The sequence below is a fragment of the Loxodonta africana genome, chromosome 3 (assembly GCF_030014295.1).
Source record: "Loxodonta africana isolate mLoxAfr1 chromosome 3, mLoxAfr1.hap2, whole genome shotgun sequence".
NCBI classification, from domain to species: domain Eukaryota; kingdom Metazoa; phylum Chordata; class Mammalia; order Proboscidea; family Elephantidae; genus Loxodonta; species Loxodonta africana.
The window spans coordinates 98,550,676-98,572,995 of NC_087344.1; the positions used below are offsets into that span (position 1 = coordinate 98,550,676).

The 22,320-nt window shown below is 39.7% G+C and overlaps 1 protein-coding gene across 10 annotated transcripts in view; it reads left to right on the forward strand.

Moving 5' to 3' along the window:
• The window catches only part of FGGY (FGGY carbohydrate kinase domain containing), a 566,317-nt gene that overhangs the window by 45,954 nt on the left and 498,043 nt on the right, over positions 1-22,320 (forward strand). For 8 of the 10 annotated variants that reach the window (XM_003411156.4, XM_023549536.2, XM_064282042.1 and 5 more), the window contains one exon: positions 47-158. The exons of the other annotated variants lie outside the window; for them this stretch is intronic. In XM_003411156.4, the coding sequence (XP_003411204.1) occupies positions 47-158 (112 nt within the window). The remainder of the gene's footprint in view (positions 1-46; positions 159-22,320) is intronic. 10 annotated transcript variants of the gene reach the window in all.

The following is a 22,320-nucleotide window of genomic DNA, read 5'->3' on the forward strand; positions in this document are numbered from 1 at the left end:
AAGTTTGGTGTTTTAATTAATTAATTTTTGTTTGTTTTTAAAACAGAAAGTTGTACAAGGAATCGAATTAAACCAAATTCGAGGACTTGGGTTTGATGCCACGTGTTCTCTGGTTGTTTTGGATAAGCAGTTTCGTCCTTTACCAGTAAACCATGAAGGTAGGACCATTCCTATTCCTTTTCCTGGTGGTGCGAGACTGGCTCAGGGCAAATTTGGATGATCAATTCAGAGGATCCACATGGGACATGAGGTCAGGTGTGTGTTTCTTACCACTGATAGTGAGATTTAGACCAATAAGCAACCTCATAATAAATGAAGAAAAGATTGAGGTTGTCAAAGATTTCGTTTTACTTGAATCTGCAGTCAACAGCCATGGAAGCTGCACTCAAGGAATCATTTTTGCATTGGTCAAATCTGCTACAAAAGGCCTCTTTAAAGTGTTAAAAAGCAAAGATGTCACTTTAAGGACTAAGGTGCGCCTGACCCAACCCATGGTGTTTTCAGTCGCCTCATATGCATGTAAAATCTGGGCAATGAATAATGAAGACTGAAGAATTATCACCTTTGAATTAGGGTGTTGGTGAAGAATATTGAATATACCAAAGACTGCCAAAAGAACAAACAAATCTGTGTTAGAAGAAGTAGAGCCAGAATGCTCATTAGAAGCCAGGATGGTGAGACTTCATCCCACATACTTTGCACATGTTATCAGGAGGGATCAGTCCCTGGAAAAGGACATCATGCTTGGTAAAGTAGAGGGTTATCGAAAAAGAGGAAGACCCTCAACAAGACAGACTGGCACAGTGGCTGCAACAATGGGCTCAAACATAACAAAGACTGTGAGGATAGAGCAGGACTGGGCAGTGTTTCATTCTGTTGTACTTAGTGTCACTATGAGTCGAACTGAGTCAATGACACGTAACAACAACAAAAGGGATTGGTCAGTTTTGCCATCCCGCTGGGCTTGAAATAAGCTACCCTAGAGGCAGAAAAGAGAAGATCCCATGACCACCAAGGAAGAACAGCCTGGAGCTAACACGTCCTTTGGACCCGGGATCCTGCACTGAGAAGCTCCTGGAACCAGGAGACAGAAAGAGACAGCTGTAAATTGAAGACAGTGAGAAGTGGTGATAGAGAACCAGCAGTAGAGACCCAGAAGCAGGAGAGAAAAAGCTAAATGCCTTTGGGCAGAGGTTGGGGGCCAGGGAGACGCATGCCTACAAGCATGGCTCGGGAGAGGTTGTCCTGATGGAAAAAATGTATCCTGAGTTTTTCTGAGCCTGCATTGTAACCTTTTATTTCCCTAATAAACCCATAACTGTGAGTATTGCCTGTGAGTTCTGTGTAACTGTCTTAGTCATCTAGTGCTGTTATAACAGAAATACCGCAAGTGGATGGCTTTAACAAAGAAAAATTCATTTTCTCACAGTCTAGTAGGCTCAAGCCCGAGCCCACTGCCACTGAGTCGATTCTGACTCATAACAATTATAGGACAGAGTAGAACTGCCCCATAGAGTTTCCAAGGAATGTCTGGTGGATTTGAACTGCCAACCTTTTGGTTAGCAACCATAGCTCTTAACCACTATGCCATCGGGGTTTCCTCCAGTAGGCTAAAAGCCCAAACTCAGGGTGTTAGCTCCAGGGAAAGGCTTTCTCTCTCTGTTGGCTCTGGAGGAAAGTCCTCCTCGTCAGTCTTCACCTGGACTAGGAGCTTCTCTGGGTAGGAACTCTGAGTCCAAGAGACCTGCTCTGCTCCCGGTGCTTCTTTCTTGGTGGTATGAGGTCCCCACTCTCTGCTTGCTTCCCTTTCCTTTTATCTTTTGTGAGATAAAAGGTGGTACAGGTGAAAACCCAGGGAAACTCCCTTTACATTGGATCAGGACTGTGACCTGAGCAAGAGTGTTACGTCCCACCCTAATCCTCTTTAACCACAGGCAGAGATTATGATTTATAATACATAGGAAAATCATAAAATGGAGGACAACCACACAGTACTGGGAATCATGACCTAACCAAATTGACACATATTTTTGGAGGACACAATTCAGTCCTTTACAGTGACAATTGCGATGAATTATCGAACCCAGCAGAGAAGTAGAGAGAGATGTGGGAGGGACAGTTGGTGTCAGAATTGGTAAAGATGGTGGAGAGAGGAGGCATGTCTGACTTTCACCTCACAGCAATCAGCCTTGGGCTGTTGATCTTGATTCTCCTTCCCCCTTGTGAAGTTAGAGCAGGTCAGACACAGCTCCCACGCAGTTTTTATAGGGCCTGTCACTGCCAGATCTGCCGTTGGGTTCCTTCCAGGCCTGTTGCTACCGGCTCTGCTGCTGGGTCCCTTCTGGGCCTCTGGCTGTCTTCAGTGTTACAGCCCTTGACCCATGTTGCAGTTTTTTAGGAGACTCCTTGCCTCCTCTTTCTCTCACTTTGCTTCTTCTTTCTTCTTGCTGTTTCTCCTTGTTTCATTCTGTCTGAAAAACCTCTGTCGAATTGGCTGCATATATACACAAACTCCTTGTCAGTTACAAGACATGGCCCTCCCACCAGGGCTACAAACTGACCGGTCCCCTCTTGGTAGGCCATAGACACTTCATTTGCGTAGTGGGCTATAGACACTTCATTTGTATAGTCTATTGGTCAATCCCTGCAAGGCGCATGCCAGTCACAGGGCAGGCTGCAGCCCAGGACCAGACAGAAAGTATCAAACCACAAGTTGTTCACAGTTTACTTAGGAAATACCAATCAACCTGGACAAAAGTAACAAACCCTCTGGGGTAGAAAACGAAGGCAAAGATAACTCTCTCAAGTTGTCTTTTCAAAGAACCAAGCAAAAGGCTGTATGAAGGAACTAATTTCACCACAGGTGTGGAGGCCAGAAATTACTTCCCAGAAGTTAAAAGCTTGGAGAACAAATGGTAGGAGTAGGGTGGAGTAGGAGGCTAGGTGAGGGAGAGAGTTGGCTCCACAAAGTACAAGAGCTAGAGTAGAGAACCTGAAGGAAGGACATGGAAGTGAGTAGCCTTGAAACAGACAAGTGATTTGGACATTTTCTATAAAGACAATGTCAGTGCTTGTATTTGCTTTGTGAATGAAGCTCCTGTCCCGTGTACATTTGAGTGGGTGAGCCAAGCTTATTTAATGGAAACAGAGCAAGGCAGACAGGACCATGTATTCACACAGAATTTGGAAGTAGGTGGCCTGTTTTCAATAGCCACATCAAAGGACATTCACATTTTGTGATGTTCTGACAGACACTTGTGACTACAATAATGAGCTGTTTTAAAAGTAAAGTGCCATTAGGCCTACCATCAGCGTTTTTTTGAGATGGGTGAGGGTGTGTCCCTTTTCAGGAATTTTATCCAGTAGCACTAGCACTGGGCTTGCAAACCTAAAAGTTAACACTAGGAGTCCTTGAGCAGTGTAAATGGTTAAAGCACGTGGGTGCTAACCGAAAGGTTGTAGGTTTCAGACCACCCAGAGTCACATTGGAGGAAAGGTCTGGCAAACTACTTCTGAAGAATCAGCCATTGAAAACCATATGGAGTATAATTCCACTGTGACAGAACACACATGGGGTTACCATGAGTCAGAATCAACTTGATGGCAACTGGAAAACTGGAATTACATATTTGTATATGTATGCATTAGTAGTCATATTAACTGGTCTTCCTTGTAGACATATGGATATTATCCTATCACTGACAGCGTTGTACTTCAGGATAGATCTTGAAATGTTCTTTTTGAGGATGAATGCAACACCATTCCTCTTCAAACTGTCATTCCCAGCATAGCAGACTGTATGATTGCCTGATTCAAAATGGCCAATACCAGTCCATTTCAGTTCACTAATGCAGAGAACGGGAATTCCAAAACACTTAATTGTGCTCATGAGGAACGTTTACTTAGATCAAGAGGCAGTTGTTCGGACAGAACAAGGTGTGCATCAGGCTGTATTCTTTCGCCATACCTAATCAATCTGTATGCTGAGCAAATAATATGAGAAGCTGGACTATATGAAGAAGAATGGGGCACCAGGATTGGAGGAAAACTCATTAACAACCTACGTTATGCAGCTGACACAGCCTTGCTTGCTGAAAGTGAAAAGGACTTGAAGCACTTACTAATGAAGATCAAAGACCACAGCCTTCAGTATGGATTGCACCTCAACATAAAGAAAACAAAAACCCTCACAACTGGACCAATGAGCAACATCATGGTAAATGGAGAAAAGATTGAAGTTGTCAACAATTTCATTTTACTTGGATCCACAATCAATAGCCACGGAAGCAGCAGTCAAGAAATCAAAAGATGCGTTGCATTGGGTAAATCTGTTGGAAAGGACTTCTTTAAAGTGTTGAAAAGCAAAGATGTCACCTTGAAGACTAAGGTGCACCTGACCCAAGCCATGGTATTTTCAAACGCATCATATGCATGTGAAAGCTGGACAATGAATAAGGAAGACCAAAGAAGAACTGATGCCTTTGAATTATGGTGTTGGCGAAGAATATTGGATATACCATGGACTGCCAAAAGAACGAACAAATCTGTCGAAGTACAACCAGAATGCTCCTTAGAAGCAAGAATGGTGAGACTGAGTCTTACATACTTTGGACATGTTGTCAGGAAGGATCAATCCCTGGAGAAGGACATCATGCTTGGCAAAGTATAGGGTCAGCGGAAAAGAGGAAGACCCTCAATGAGGTGGATTGACACAGTGGCTTCGACAATGAGCTCAAGTATAACAACGATTGTAAGGATGGTGCAGGGCCGGGAAGTGTTTCGTTCTGTTGTGCATAGGGTCGCTATGAGACAGAACCGACTTGATGGCACCTAACAACATGGATTACTATAAAAGTCAGAATTAATCAAGCAGGTAATAGAAATGAGTGAAATAGGCCAACTTTGAGAAAAACAGCAGCACATATGTGAAAACAAATTCCAACTGACATTTAATCTTCTAATAAGCGGAATACATTAGAGACTGCTAGTTATCATGGCAACAACTAACTCCCAGAGCCTACAACCACTAACAACCTGTCTGGGGCTAGATTCTACTTAAGAACCCTTAGTTATGACCACTACTGTAGAAGCACCTTCCTTTTTTTTTTAAATTGTGCTTTAGGTGAAAGTTTACAGCTGAAGTTAGTTTCTCATACAAAAATTTATACACACTTTGTTATGTGACCCTAGCTGCCACTCCTGTGATTTCACTTGCATACACCTCCTTTCCACCCCAGATTTCTGGTGTACAGTCAACCAGCTCCTATCCCCTTCTACCTTCTCATCTTGCCTCCGTACTGGAACTGCGCATCTACTCTTGTGTATCTACTTGAGCTAAGAAGCACACTTGTCACCAGTATCATTTTACGTCTTATAATCCAGTCTATTCTTTGTCTGAAGAGTTGGCCTGGAAATGGTTTTCGTTCTGGGCTAACAGAGTATATGGGGAACATGTCTTCTGGGGTTCCTCCAGTCTCAATCAGACCATCAAGTTTGGTCTTTTTTACTAGAGTTTGAGTTTTGCACCCCACTTTTCTCCTGCTCCATCAGGGACTCTCTGATGTGTTCCCTGTCAGGGCAGTCGTTGGTGGTAGCTAGGCACCACTAGTTCTTCTGGTCTCAGACTGATGGAGTCTCTGGTTTATGGGTCCCCTTTTGTCTCTTGGGCTAATATTTTTCTTGTGTCTTTGGTGTTCTTCATTCTCCTTTGCTCCAGATGTGTTGGGACCAATTGATGTATCTCAGATGGCCGCTTGCTAGCTTTTAAGACCCCAGACACTACTCACCAAAGTGGGACACAGAACATTTCCTTAATAAACTTTGCTGTGCCAGTTGAACCAGATGTCACCTGAAACCATGGTCCCCAGACCCCCGCCCCTGCTACACTGTCCGTCTAAGTGTTTGGTTGTGTTCAGGAAACTTCTTAGCTTTTGGTTCAGTCCAGTGGTGCTGAATTCCCCTGTATTGTGCATTGTCCTCCCTGTCACCGAACATAATTCTTGTCTAGTATCTAGTAAGTGAACTCCCCTCTCCCTCCCTCTCCACCCTCAAAACCATCAAAGAATGTTTTCTTCTGTGTTTAAACCTTTTCTTGAGTTCTTGTAATAGTAGCCTCATATAATGTTTGTCATTTTGTGGTTGACTAATTCACTCAGCATGATGCCTTCCAGATTCATCTGTGTTTAGATATGTTTCACGGAGTCATCTTTGTTTATTGTAGCATAATATTCTGTTATGTGAATATACCATAATTTGTATATCCATTCGTCTGTTGATGGGCACCTAGGTTGTTCCCATCTTTTTGCTATTGGGAACACTGCTGCAATGAACATGGGTGTGCATATAGCTATTCCCGTGACAGCTCTTATTCCTCTAGGATATCATCCAAGGAGTGGGATTGCTGAATCATATGGTAGTTCTAGTTCTAGCTTTTCAAGGAAATGCCAAATCAATTTTCAAAGTGATTGTACCATTTTACATTCCCACCAGCAGTGTATAAGTGTTCCAGTCTCTCCACAACCTCTCCGATATTTATTATTTTGTGCTTTCTGGATTAATGCTAGCTTTGTTGGGGTGAGATGGTATCTGATTGTAGTTTTGATTTTCATTTCCTTAATGGCAAATGATCGTGAGCATTTCCTCATGTATCTGTTAGCTACCTGAATGTCTTCCTTGGGAAAATGCCTGTTCATATCCTTTCTCCATTTTTTAATTGGGTTATTTATCTTTTTGTGGTTGAGGTTTTGCAGTATCTTATAGACTTTAGAGATTAGACCCTGATCAGATATGTCGTAGCCAAAATTTTTTTCCCAGTCGGTAGGTTGTCTTTATACTTTTTTGGTGAAGCCTTTTGATGAGCATAACTGTTTGATTTTTAGGAGCTTCCAGGTATTTAGTTTCTCTTCTGGTGGTTCTGCATTGTTAGTTATGTTTTGTATTCTGTTTATGCCATGTATTAGGGCGCCTAGCGTTGTCCCTATTTTTTCTTCCATGATCTTTATTGTTTCAGATTTTATATTTAGGTCTTTGATCCATTTTGAGTTTGTTTTTGTGCATGGTGTGGAGGTATGGGTCTTGCTTCATTTTTTTTTTTTTTGCAGATGGATATCCAGTTATGCCAGCACCATTTGTTAAAGACACTGTCTTTTCACCATTTAACAGACTTTGTGCCTTTATCACATATCAGCTAGTCATAGGAGGATGAGTTTATGTCTGGATTTTCAATTCTGTTCCACTGGTCTATGTATCTGTTGTTGTACCAGAACCGGGCTATTTTGACTACTGTGGCAGTGTAATAGTTTCTAAAGGAAGATAGTGTGAGGTCTGTCACTTTGTTCTTCTTCTTCAGTAATTCTTTACTTATCTAGGGACTCTTTACAAATGAAGTTGGTGATTTGTTTCTCTGTCTCATTAAAAAATGCCATTGGAGTTTGGATCGGGATTGCATTATATCTATCAATCGCTTTGGGTAGAACTGACATTTTCACAATGTTGACTCTTCCTATCCATGAGCAAGGTATGTTTTTCCACTTATGTAGGTCTCTTGGTTTCTTGCAGTAGTGTCTTCCAGTTTTCTTTGTATAGGTTTTTTCCATCTCTGGTTAGATTTATTTCTAAGTATTTTATCTTCTTCAGGGCTATTGTAAATGGTATTGACATGATGATTTTGTCTTCGAAGTTCTCTTTGTTGGTGTAGAGGAATCCAAATAATTTTTGTATATTTATCTTGTATCCTGATACTCTGCTGAACTCTTCTGTTAGTTTCAGTAGTTTTCTTAAGGATTCTTTAGAGTTTTCTGTGTATAAGATCATGTCATTTGAAAACAGAGATACTTTTACTTCTTCCTTACCAATCTGGATGCACTTTATCTCGCCTAATTGCTCTGGCTAGGACCTCCAGCACAATGCTGAATAAGTGTGGTGATAAAAGGCATCCTTGTCTGGTTCCCATTCTCAGGGGGAATGCTTTCAAGTTCTGTCCATTTAGGATGATGTTGGCTGTTGGCTTTGTACCCTTTATTACGTTGAGGAATTTCCCATCTATTCCAGTTTTGCTGAGAGTTTTTTTTTTTATCATGAATGGGTGTTGAACTTTGTCAAATGCCTTCTCTGTGTCAACTGATAAGATCATGTGGCTCTTGTCTTTTGTTTTATTTATGTGATGAATTACATTAATTGTTTTACTAGTGTTGAACCATCCCTGCATACATGGTATGAATTCCCCTTGGTTGTGGTGAATTTTTTTTTTTTTTGATATGTTGTTGAATTATATTGGCTAGAGTTTTGTTGAGGATTTTTACATCTATGTTCATAAGGGATATTGGTGTGTAATTTTTCTTTTTTTGTGGTGTCTTTACCTAGTTTTGGCATTAGGGTTATGCTGGCTTCATAGAATGAGTTTGGGAGTATTCCTTCCTTTTCTGTGCTCTGAAATACATTTAGTAGTAGCAATGTTAACTCTTCTCTGAAAGTTTGGTAGAATTCTCCAGTGAAGCCATCAGGGCCAGGGCTTTATTTTGTTGGGAGTTTTAAAATTACCTTTTCAATCTCTTCTTTTATTATAGGTTTATTTAGTTGTTCTACCTCTGTTTGTGTTAATTTAGGGAGGTAGCGTGTTTCTAGAAATTTGTCCATTTCCTCTAGGTTTTCAAATTTGTTAGAGTACAGTTTTTCATAGTATTCTGTTATGATTCTTTTAATTTCAGTTGGATCTGTTGTGGTATTATCCATCTCATTTATTTTTTGGGTTATTTGCTTCCTCTCCTGATTTTCTTTTGTCATTTTGGCCAATGGTTTATTGATTTTGTTGGTCTTTTCAAAGAATGAACTTTTTGGTCTTGTTACCTCTTTCAGTTTTCTATTTCATTTAATTCTGCTCTAATTTTTATTATTTCCTTTCTTCTGGCACCTGAGGGCTTCTTTTGCTGCTCTCTTTCTACTTGTTCAAGTATTAGGGTTTAATGTTTTAATTTTGGCCCTTTCTTCTTTTTGAATGTGTGCTGTTATTGCTATAAATTGACCTCTGAGCACTGCTTTTGCTGTGTCTCAAAGGTTCTGGTAGGATGTGTTTTCATCCTCGTTTGAGTCTGTGAATTTCTTTCCTCTATCCTTAATTTCTTCTACAGCTCAGTAGTTTTTGAGCAAGGTGTTGTTCAGTTTCCATGTTTTTGATTTTCTTCCTTTGCTTTTTCTGTTATTGATTTCTACTTTTATGGTTTTAAGGTCAGAAAAGATGCTTTGTAATATTTTGCTGCTTTGGATTCTGTTAAGGCTTGCTTTGTTGCCTAACATATGTTATATTCTGGAGAATGTTCCATGTGTGTTGGAAAAGAAAGTATACTTGGCTGCTGTTGGGTTGAGTGTTCTGTATATGCCTATGAGATCAAGTTTGGTTGATTGTGGCATTTGGATCTTCTGTGTCTTTATTGAGCTTCTTTCTGGATATTCTGTCCTTTACCAAAAGTGGTATGTTGATGTCTCCTACTATTATCATGGAACTGTTCATTTCTCTTTTCGATGCTGTTGGAGTTTATTTTACTTATTTTGGACCCTTGTCGTTGGGTGTGTAAATAATTATATCCTCCTGGTGTGTTGATTCTTTAATCATTAAATGGTGTCCTTCCTTATCCTTTGTGGTGGATTTTGCTTTAATGTCTATTTTGTCAAAGATAAATATTGCCACTTCTGCTCTTTTTGAGTTTTGTTTGCTTGATACATTTTTTTCCCCATCCATTGAGGCTTAGTTTGTGTCATTAAGTCCAAGGTGTGTCTCTTGTAGGCACCATGTAGATGGATTGTGTTTTTTAATCCATTTTGCCACTCCTCTGTCTCTTTATTGGTGCATTTAATCCATTTACATTCAGCGTAATTATGATAGGTATGAGTTTAGTGCTGTCCTATTGATGTCTTTTTTGTGTGTTGTTGACAGTTTCTTTTTTTCACTTAATTTTCTCTGCTGAGTCATTTTTATGTATTTTCTTTTTGTCTTTTTCTTGTTGATTTTGTATTTGATGAGTATGTTTTTTTTTGTTTTTTATTTTGATGTATAGGATTGTTGGTTTACTTTGTGATAACCTTAATATTTACCCCTATTTTCTAAGTTGCGACCAATTTTTGTTTCTTTAAATCACCTTGACTTCCTCTCCATATGAAAGATCTATGAATATATTTTTTAGTCCCTCTTTCTTTTTTTAATATTGTCATCTTTTACGTGTTGATATCTGTATTTCCCTATTTTCAGTATTTTAGCTTTGATTTATTTTTGTGACTTCCCTATCTGGGTTGATATCTGGTAGCTCTGTCATGTGTTCTAGTCTTGTTATCTGAAGTTGCCGATTTTCTAACTGGAGGACTCCCTTTAGTATTTCTTTTAATTTTGGTTTGATTTTTTACAAATTCCCTATACTTCTGTTTATCTGGAAATGTCCTGATTTTGCCATTGTATTTGAGAGAAATTTTGCTGGATATATAATTCTCAGGTGGCAGTTTTTTTTTTTTTTTTTTTTCCTTCAAAGCTTTATATATGTCATCCCATTACCTTCTTGCCTGCATGGCTTCTGCTGAGTAGTCTGAGCTTAATCTTACTGACTCTCCTTTGTAGGTGACTTTTCATTTATCCATATGCTGTTAAAATTCTCTCTTCAGCTTTGGTTTTGGCAAGTTTGATTATAATATGTCTTGGTGACTTTCTTTTGGGACCTACCTTGTGTGAGATTCGTTGAGCTTCTTGGATAGATATCTTCTCATTTTTCATGATATCAGGGAAGTTTTCTGCCAAAAAATCTTCAACAATTCTCTCTGTATTTTCTGTTATCCCTCTCTGTGCTGGTACTCCAATCACTCATAGGTTATTCCTCTTGATAGAGTCACACATAGTTCATAGGGTTTCTTAATTTTTGAAAATTCTTTTATCTGATTTTTCATTAAATAAGTTGATGTCAAGGGTTTTATCTTCAGTCTCACTACTTCTGACTTCCATTGCCTCAATTCTGCTGCCGTGACTTTCTGTTGAGTTGTCTAATTAAATTTCATTGTTGATCTTTTGGATTTCTGCTTGCTCTCTATAGATTTTTGCAGCCTGTTAAATTTGTCATTATGCTCTTGTATAACCTTCTTAAGTTCCTCTGTTGCTTTGTCTGTGTGTTCCTTGGCTTGTTCTGTATTTTGCCTGATCTCCTTACTGATTTCTTGAAGAGTTCTGTATGTTAGTCTTTTGAATTCTTCGCCAGGTAATTCCAAGAAGTTCTCTTACCAAGAAGGTTTCTTTTATTTATTTATTTATTTTACCGTATTTTTTAGTTTATTGTGCTTTAAGTAAAAGTTTACAAATCAAGTCAGCGTCTCATACAAAAACACCTTGCTATATGTACTCTTAGCTGGTCTCCCCCTAATGTGGTAGCACACTCCTCCTGTCCACCCGGTACTACCTGTGTCCATTCAGTCAGCTCCTGACCCCCTCTGCCTTCTCATCTCTCCTCCAGACAGGAGCTGCCCACATAGTATCATGTGTCTACTTAAGCCAAGAAGCTCAATCCTCACCAATATCATTTTCAGTCCCATAGTCAGTCTAATCCCTGTCTGAAGAGTTTACTTTGGGAATGATTCCAGTCTTGGGCTAACAGAGGATCTGGGGACTATGACCCCTGGGGTTCCTCTAATCTCAGTCAGACCAGTAAGTCTGGTCTTTTTATGGGAGTTTGAAGTCTGCATTCCACTGTTCTCCTGCTCCATCAGGGATTCTCTGTTGTGTTCCCTGTCAGCACGGTTATTGGTGGTAGCTGGGCTCCTTCTAGTTCTTCTGGTCTCAGGCTGATGGAGTCTCTGGTTTATGTGGCCCTTTCTGCCTCTTGGGCTCATATTTGCCTTCTATCTTTGGTGTTCTTCCTTCTCCTTTGGTCTAGGTAGGTTGAGACCAGTTGATGCATCTTAGGTGGCTGCTTGCTAGCATTTAAGACCCCAGACACCACTCACCAAAGTGGGACGCAGAATGTTTTCTTAATACATTTTGCAATGCCAGTTGACTTAGATGTCCCCTGAAACCATAGTTCCCAGACCTCGTCCCTGCTACTCTGGCCCTGGAAGGCTTCTTGGTTCTTTGTTTTGGTGGCTTGCAGAAGCCATCATGGTGTGCCTTTTTACATGATTTGATTTTGACTGTTACCTCTGAGCCATCAATAAGTTATTATATTTATTTATTTTATATTTACTTACTGTGTCCTAGGATCTTGTTTTGTTTTGTTTTGGTATGCCCTAATAGGCTGGTCATGTGAGCTAGTTTGATTGTTGGGGTCTTTGAAGCGCTCATGTCCTGTCCCAGGTTGCTGGAGCTGTTACTAAGTATGTGAGCCCAGGAGTTTATTTACATTTCTTGTGTGGATTCAGCTCAGGTGTCCAGGTTGTTGGTCACTGAGTTATGATGTTGGCTCTCACCTACGGTCCTTTATGGACAGGGGTGATTGGAGTAGGCTGCAGTAGGGGGTCATGCATTGATCAAGGCAGGGAGCTTACTGCTGCCCCTGAGTGTCTGGGTAGAAAGTGTGTCCCTATTCCCTAGAGCACATAGATAGGTGAGTTTTGCAGCCAGACTATGGGCATTCAATTCTGTTGGCTGTAAGGACTGTGAGACCACTTATTCTTGGACCTCTGTCACGGGTAGCTCGGTGGAGTGAGTGGAGCTACCAGTTCTCAGGCCCCTTATGTGAGTAGGTGAGGACCATTCTTAATGGGCAGAGTGGCATCAAATGTCATGAGTCTGCCACTCCCCCTTATAGCAGATACAGATGAAAACAGGCTTCAAGTATATATCCTGTTTTGCTGTGCTAATGAGGGCCTATGCTGCTGAAATGAGCCCTCACAGGTCTATGCAGGGGTGAAAGGCATTCAAAGTCCATGACTAAGCAAAAGGGTTGTATCTGCCCTGAGTTCCTGGTTTAGGGAAGCTGGCATATTATTTTTCCGGTTTGATAATTTGTTCCCTCTCCAAAGCTGGGAGAATGGCTCTGGGTGCACAGTGTGTCCTACTTCCAGCCCAGGGAGGAAAGCAATCCATGAAGCAGATCCGGACCTGGAGCAGAGTGGGGAAAGGGAAGGTAAATGGGAGAGAGGTACTTGCCAAAAGTGCTTTTTTTTTTTTTTTTCCTGGTCTGCACAGCAGGTTAGATGCTCGTACTTATCTTTTGCCAGTTGAGCACTGTTTCTTGCTGGTTCTGGTGGTTTGAGCAGACTCTCCACCACTCGGTCTCTCCTGATGTGGAAGACACGTCCTGAGCATCACTGTTTGCCGCACCAATTGTACAAGGCAACGCAGCCTACAGGGTACCAGTGCCAGTCAGGTCAGGTCTGGCCACTCCTCACTGCTTATGAACCGTCTTTCCCTCCCTCTGCCACTCAATTTAATTCCTCAACTTTATCTTTGATGTTCAGGGCTCCTATATTGTCATATAAAATTAATCTCTTGCTTTTTGGATCTTTGTTGTAAGAGGGGGCACAGGAAGTGTCTGCCATCTTGGTCCTGCCTCCCTTTTTTAAAAAAAATTTTGTTGTTTTCGGTGAAGGTTTTACACAGCAGTTTAGATTCTCATTCAGAAATTTCTACACAGTTGTTCAGTGAAATTGGTTACATTCTTCACAATGCATGGACATTCTCCACTGTTCTGGTTGTTCCGTTTCCATTAATCTAGTTTCCCTGCCCCTGTACGTTCTCATCTTTGTTTTAAAGTGATTGTTGACCATTTGGTCTCATATAGATGATTTAAAAAAAATTTTTTTTACTGTGCTTTAAGTCAAAGTTTACGAATCAAGTCAGTCTCTCATATAAAAATTTATGTTTAGCTTGCTACATACTCCTAATTGCTGCCCCCCTAATGAGACAGCACACACTCTTTCCCTCGACTCTCTATTTTCGTGTTAATTCAGACAGCTTCTGACCCCCCTGCTCTCTCATCTCCCTTCCACACAGGAGATGCCAACATAGTCTCATGTGTCTACTTGAGCCAAGAAGTTCATTCTTCTCCAGTATCATTTTCTATCCCATAGTCCAGTCCAATCCCTGTCTGAAGAGTTGGCTTTGGGAATAGCTCCTGTCTTGGGCTAACAGAAGGTCTGGGGACCATAACCTCCAGGGTCCTTCTAGTCTCAGTCAGACTGTTAAGTCTGGTCTCTTTATGAGAATTTGGGGTCTGCATCCCACTGCTCTCCTGCTCCCTCAGGAGCTCTCCGTTGCGCTCCCTGTCAGGGTTGTAGCCAGACACTGTCTAGCTCTTCTGGTCTCAGGTTGATGTAGTGTCTGGTTTATGTGGTCCTTTTTGTCTCTTGGGTTCATAATTACCTTGTGTCTTTGGTGTTCTTCATTCTCCTTTGCTCCAGGTGGGTTGAGGCCCACTGATGCATATTAGATGACCGTTTGCTAGCTTTTAAGACCCCAGAAGCCACTCTCCAAAGTGGGATGCAGAATGTTTCCTTAATAGATTTTATTATGCCACTTGACTGAGATGTCCCCTGAAACCATGGTCCCCAAACCCCCTCCCCTACCATGCTGGCCTTTGAAGCATTCAGTTTATTCAGGAAACTTCTTTGCTTTTAGTTTAGTCCAGTTGTGCTGACGTTGCCTGTATTGTGTGTTGTCCTTCCCTTCACCCAAAATAATTCCTGTCCAGTATCTAACGAGTGGAAACCCTCTCCCTCCCCGCTCTGGTAACCGTCAATGAATATTTTCTTCTCTGTTTAAACTGTTTCTCCAGTTATTATAATAGTGGTCTTATACAATATTTGTGTTTTTGCAACTGACTAATTTCACTCAACATAATGCCTTCCAGATTCCTCCATGTTATGTAATGTTTCACAGGTTCATCATTGTCTTTTATTGATGTGTACTATTCCATTGCGTGAATATACCATAATTTATCCGTTCATCCATTGATGGACATCTTGGTTGCTTCCATATTTTTGCTGTTGTAAACAGTGCTGCAGTGAACATGGGTGTGCATATATCTGTTCGTGTAAATGGTTTTAATTCTCCAAGATATATTTCAAGGAGTAGGATTGCAGGATCATATGGTAATTCTATTTCTAGCTTTTTAAGGAAGTGCCAAATGGATTTCCAAAGTGATTGTACCATTTTACATTCCCACCAGCAGTGTATAAGTGTTCCAGTCTCTCCACAACCTCTCCAACATTTATTATCTTGTGTTTTTTGGATTAATGGCAGCCTTGTTGGAGTGAAATGGGATCTCATTGTAGTTTTGATTTGCCTTTCTCTAATGGTTAATGATTGTGAGCATTTCCTCATGTATCTGTTAGCTACGTGAATCTCTTCTTTAGTGAAGTGCCTGTTCATACCTTTTGCCCATTTTAAAATTGTGTTGTCTTTTTGTAGTTGGGTGTTTGCAGCATCCTGTGGATTTTAGAGATCAGATGCTGATTGGAAATGTCATAGCTGAAAACTTTTTCCCAGTCTTTAGGTGGTCTTTTTACTCTTTTGGTGAAGTCTTTGGGTGAGGATAGGTGTTTGATTTTTAGGAGCTCCCGGTTATCTAGTTTCTGTTCTGCATTGTTAATGTTTTGTATACTGTTTATATCATGTATTAGGGCTCATAGCATTGTCCCTATTTTTTCTTCCATGATGGTTATCATTTTAGTGTTTATATTTAGGTCTTTCATCCATTTTGACTTCGTTTTTGTGCATGGTGTGAGGTATGGATCTTGTTTCATTTTTTTGCAGATGGATATCCAGTTATGCCAGCACCATTTGTTAAACGGGCTATCTTTTCCCCATTTAACTGACTTTGGGCCTTTGTCAAATATCAGCTGCTGATATGTGGTTGGATTTATGTCGGGATTCTCAGTTCTGTTCCACTGGTCTATGTATCTGTGATTGTACCAGTACCAGGCTGTTTTGACTACTGTGGCAGTATAATAGGTTCTAAAACCAGGCAGCGTGAGGCCTCCCACTTTGTTCTTCTTTTTCAGTAATGCTTTACTTATCCGGAGCCTTTTTCCCTTTTATATGAAGTTGGTGATTTGTTCCACCATCTCATTAAAAAATGTTGTTGGAATTTGAATCGGAATTGCATTCCATCTATACATCACTTTTGGTAGAATAGATATTTTTACAATGTTAAGTCTTCCTATCCATGAGCAAGGTATGTTTTTCCATTTATGTAGGTCTCTTTTGGTTTCTTGCCGTAGTGTCTTGTAGCTTTCTTTGTATAGGTCTTTTACATCTCTGGTAAGATTCATAAGTATTTTATCTTCTTGGGGGCTATTGTAAATGGTATTGATTTGGTGATTTCCTCTTTGATGTTCTTTTTGTTGATGTGGAGGAATCCAACTGATTTCTGTATGTTTACTTTATATTCTGATACTCTGCTGAACTATTAGTTTCACCAGTTTTCTTGAGGATACTTTAGGGTTTTCTGTGTATAAGATCATGTCACCTGCAAAGAGAGATACTTTTACTTCTTCCTTACCAATCTGGATGCCCATTATTTATTTAGCCTCATTGGTCTGGCTAGGATCTCCAGCACAATGTTGAGTAGGAGTGGTTCCCGATCTCAAGGGGAATGATTTCAGACTCCCTCCATTTAGGATGATGTTGGCTGTTGGCTTTGTATAAATGCCCTTTATTATGTTGAGGAATTTTCCTTCTATTCCTGTTTTGCTGAGAGTTTTTATCACACATGGGTGTGGAACTTTGTCAAAGACTTTTTTGTATCAATTGATAAGATCACGTAGTTCTTGTCATTTGTTTGATTTATATGATGGCTTACATTAATTGTTTTTCTAGTGTTGAACCATCCCTGCATACCTGGTAGGAATCCCACTTGGTCATGGTGAATTATTTTTTTGATATGTTATTGAATTCTGTTGGCTAGAATTTTGTTGAGGATTTTTGCATCTAAGTTTATGAGGGACATAGGTCTGTAATTTTCTTTTTTTGTGGTGTCCTTACGTGGTTTTGGTATCAGGGATATGGTGGCTTCCTAGAATGTGTTTAGGAGTATTCCATCCTTTTTTGTGCTCTGAAATACCTTTAGTAGTACTGGTGTTAACTCTTCTATGAAAGTTTGGTAGAGCTCTGTAGTGAAGCCATCCGGGCCAAGGCTTTTTTTGTTGTTGAGAGTTTTTTGATTACCTTTTCAATCTTTTCTTTTGTTATGGATCTATTTAGTTGTTCTACCTCTGTGTTAGTTTAGGTAGGTAGCGTGTTTCTAGGAATTCATCCGTTTCTTCTAGGTTTTCAAATTTGTTAGAGTGCAATTTTTCGTAGTAATCTGGTATGATTCTTTTCATTTCATTTGGTTCTGATGTGATATCGCCCAATTCTTTTCTTATTTGGGTTATTTGCTTCCTCTCCTGTTTTTCTTTTACCAGTTTGGCCAGCGGTTTGTGAATTTTGTTTATTATTTCAAAGAACGAGCTTTCAGTTTTGTTAACTCTTTCATTTGCTTTTCTGTTCTCTATTTCATTTAATTCTGCTCTAGTTTTTATTATTTGCTTTTTTCTGCTATCTGAGGGTTTCTTTGTTGCCCTCTTTCTATTTGTTCAAGTTGTACAGATAATTCTTTGATTTTGGCCCTTTCTTCTCTTTGTATGTATGCATTTATTGATATAAACTGACCTCTGAGCGCTGCTTTAGCTGTGTCTGAAAGGTTCTGGTAGGAAGTGTTTTCATTCTCATTGGGTTCTATGAGTTTCTTTATTCCATCTTTAATGTTTTTTTATAACCCAGTCATTTTTGAGCAGGGTATTTTTCAGTTTCTAAGTGTTTGATTTCTTTTCTGTTATTGATTTCTACCTTTATGGCCTTATGGTCAGAAAAGATGCTTTTTAATATTTGGATGTTTTGGATTCTGCTAAGGCTTGTTTTATGACCTAATGTGTGGTCTATCCTAGAGAATGTTCCATGTGCACTAGAAAAGGAATTATACCTGGCTGCTGTTGGGTGGAGTGTTCTGTATATGTCTGTGAAGTCAAGTTGGTTGATTGTGGCATTTAGATCCTCCGTGTCTTTATTGCGCTTCTTTCTGGATGTCACGTCCTTCACTGAAAGTGGTGTGTCAAAGTCTCCTATTTAATTGTGGAGCTGTCTACCTCACTTTTCAATGCTGTTAGAGTTTGTTTTATGTATCTTGCAGCCCTGTCATTGGGTGCATAAATACTTAATATGGTTATATCCTCCTAGTATATTGTCCCTTTAATTGTTATTTAGTGTCAAACTTTGTCCTTTGTGGTGGAATTAACTTTAATGTCTATTTTGTTGGAAATTAATACCGCCAATTTTGTTCTTTGATTGTTTTTGCTTCACATATTTTTTTCCCATCCTTTGAGGTTTAGTTTGTTTGCGTCTCTTAGTCTAAGGTGTGTCTCTTGTAGGCAGCATATAGATGGATCATGTTTTTTTAATCCATTCTGTCACTCTGTGTCTCTTTATTGGTGTATTTTGTCCATCTACATTCAGCGTTAAGTATAGATAAGTATGAGTTTAGTGCTGTCATTTTGATGTCTTCTTTGTGTATTGTTGGCAGTTTCTTTTTCCCACTTAATTTTTTATGCCGAGTGGCTTATCTTTATCTGTTGTCTTTTCCTCTTATTTGTTATTGTTGACTTAGTATCTGCTGTTTTCTTGTATTTTTTTTTTTTGATGAGTAGGATAGTTTGTCTCATTTGTGGTTACTTCAATATTTACCCCTATTTCTCTAAGTTTAAATCTATCTTTTATTACTTTACACCTCCTCATTTTGATCTCCATATGAAAGATCTATGACTACATTTCTCTCTTTATTGTTTTAATGTTGTCTTCTTTTACATAATAACATCTCTGTTTCCCTGTTTTGAGCATTTTTTTATCTTGATTTCTTTTTGCGATTTCCCTATATGGGTTGACCTGTCATTGCTCTGTCCAGTGTTCTGGTCTTGGGTTGATATCAGATATTATTGCTCTTCTAGCCAAAGAACTCTCTTTAGTATTTATTGTAGTTTTGGTTTGGTTTTTTTTTTTTTGATTAACTTTTATTAAGCTTCAAGTGAACATTTACAAATCCAATCAGTCTGTCACATGTAAGTTTACATACACCTTACTCCCTTCTCCCACTTGCTCTCCCCCTATTGAGTCAGCCCTTTCAGTCTCTCATTTCGTGACAATTTTGCCAGCTTCCCTCTCTCTCTATCTTCCCATCCCCCCTCCAGTCAAGAGTTGCCAACACACTCTCCAGTGTCCACCTGATTTAATTAGCTCACTCTTCATCAGCATCTCTCTTCCCCCTGCTGACCAGTCCCTTTCATGTCTGATGAGTTGTCTTCGGGGATGGTTCCTGTCCTGTGTCAACAGAAGGTCTGGGGATCATTGCCACCGGGATTCCTCTAGTCGCAGTCAGACCATTAAGTATGGTCTTTTTATGAGAATTTGGGGTCTGCATCCCACTGATCTCCTGCTCCCTCAGGTGTTCTCTGTTGTGCTCCCTGACAGGGCGGTCATTGATTGTGGCCGGGCATCAACTAGTTCTTCTGGTCTCAGGATGATGTAGGTCTCTGGTTCATGTGGCCCTTTCTGTCTCTTGGGTTCTTAGTTGTCGTGTGACCATGGTGTTCTTCATTTTCCTTTGCTCCCGGTGGGTTGAGACCAATTGATGCATCTTAGATGGCCGCTTGTTAGCATTTAAGACCCCAGATGCCACATTTCAAAGTGGGATGCAGAATGTTTTCATAATAGAATTATTTTGCCAATTGACTTAGAAGTTCCCTCAAACCATGTTCCCCAGACCCCTGCCCCTGCTCCGCTGACCTTTGAAGCATTCATTTTATCCCGGAAAGCTCTTTGCTTTTAGTCCAGTCCAATTGGGCTGACCTTCCATGTGTTGAGTGTTGTCTTTCCCTTCACCCAAAGAAGTTCTTATCTACTGACTGATTAATAAAAAACCCTCTCCCTCCGTCCCTCCCTTCCCACTTCATAACCAGAAAAGTATGTGCTCTTCTCAGTTTTTACCATTTCTCAAGATCTTATAATAGTGGTCTTATACAATATTTGTCCTTTTGCCTCTGACTCATTTCGCTCAGCATAATGCCTTCCAGATTCCTCCATGTTATGAAATGTTTCAGAGATTCGTCACTGTTCTTTATCGATGCGTAGTATTCCATTGTGTGAATATACCACAATTTATTTACCCATTCATCCGTTGACGGACACCTTGGTTGCTTCCAGCTTTTTGCTATTGTAAACAGAGCTGCAATAAACATGGGTGTGCATATATCTGTTTGTGTGAAGGCTCTTGTATCTCTAGGGTATATTCCGAGGAGTGGGATTTCTGGGTTGTATGGTAGTTCTATTTCTAACTGTTTAAGATAACGCCAGATGGATTTCCAAAGTGGTTGTACCATTTTACATTCCCACCAGCAGTGTATGAGAGTTCCAATCTCTCCGCAGCCTCTCCAACATTTATTAATTTGTGTTTTTTGGATTAATGCCAGCCTAGTTGGTGTGAGATGGAATCTCATCGTAGTTTTAATTTGCATTTCTCTAATGGCTAATGATCGGGAGCATTTTCTCATGTATCTGTTGGCTGCCTGAATATCTTCTTTAGTGAAATGTGTGTTCATATCCTTTGCCCACTTCTTGATTGGGTTGCTTATCTTTTTGTGGTTGAGTTTTGACAGAATCATGTAGATTTTAGAGATCAGGTGCTGGTCTGAGATGTCATAGCTGAATATTCTTTCCCAGTCTGTAGGTGGTCTTTTTACTCTTTTGGTGAAGTCTTTAGATGAGCATAGGTGTTTGATTTTTAGGAGCTCCCAGTTATCTGGTTTCTCTTCATCATTTTTGGTAATGTTTTGTATTCTGTTTATGCCCTGTATTAGGGCTCCTAGGGTTGTCCCTATTTTTTCTTCCATGATCTTTATCGTTTTAGTCTTTATGTTTAGGTCTTTGATCCACTTGGAGTTAGTTTTTGTGCTTGGTGTGAGGTATGGGTCCTGTTTCATTTTTTTGCAAATGGACATCCAGTTATGCCAGCACCATTTGTTAAAAAGACTATCTTTTCCCCAATTAACTGACACTGGTCCTTTGTCAAATATCAGCTGCTTATACATGGATGGATTTATATCTGGATTCTCAATTCTGTTCCATTGGTCTATGTGCCTGTTGTTGTACCAGTACCAGGCTGTTTTGACTACTGTGGCTGTATAATAGGTTCTGAAATCAGGTAGAGTGAGGCCTCGTACTTTCTTCTTCTTTTTCAGTAATGCTTTGCTTATCCGGGGGTTCTTTCCCTTCCATATGAAATTGGTGATTTGTTTCTCTATACCCTTAAAATATGACATTGGAATTTGGATCAGAAGTGCGTTATATGTATAGATGGCTTTTGGTAGAATAGACATTTTTACTATGTTAAGTCTTCCTATCCATGAGCAGGGTATGTTTTTGCACTTAAGTATGTCCTTTTGAATTTCTTGTAGTAGAGCTTTGTAGTTTTCTTTGTATAGGTCTTTTACATCCTTGGTAAGATTTATTCCTAAGTATTTTATCTTCTTGGGGGCTACTGTGAATGGTATTGATTTGGTTATTTCCTCTTCAGTGTTCTTTTTGTTGATGTAGAGGAATCCAAGTGATTTTTGTATGTTTATCTTATAACCTGAGACTCTTCCAAACTCTTCTATTAGTTTCAGTAGTTTTCTGGAGGATTCCTTAGGGTTTTCTGTGTATATGATCATGTCATCTGCAAATAGTGATAGCTTTACTTCCTCCTTGCCAATCTGGATACCCTTTATTTCTTTGTCTAGCCCAATTGCCCTGGCTAGGACTTCAAGTACGATGTTGAATAAGAGCGGTGATAAAGGGCATCCTTGTCTGGTTCCCGTTCTCAAGGGAAATGCTTTCGGGTTCTCTCCATTTAGAGTGATAGTGGCTGTTGGCTTTGCATAAAAAAAAAAGCCCTTTATTATGTTGAGGAATTTTCCTTCAATTCCTATTTTGGTAAGAGTTTTTATCATAAATGGGTGTTGAACTTTGTCAAATGCCTTTTCTGTATAAATTGATAAGGTCATGTGGTTTTTATCTTTTGTTTTATTTATGTGATGGATTACATTAATGGTTTTTCTGATATTAAACCAGCCTTGCATACCTGGTATAAATCCCACTTGATCAGGGTGAATTATTTTTTTGATGTGTTGTTGGATTCTATTGGCTAGAATTTTGTTGAGGATTTTTGCATCTATGTTCATGAGGGATATAGGTCTATAATTTTCTTTTTTTGTAATGTCTTTACCTGGTTTTGGTATCAGGGAGATGGTAGCTGCATAGAATGAGTTGGGTAGTATTCCGTCTTTTTC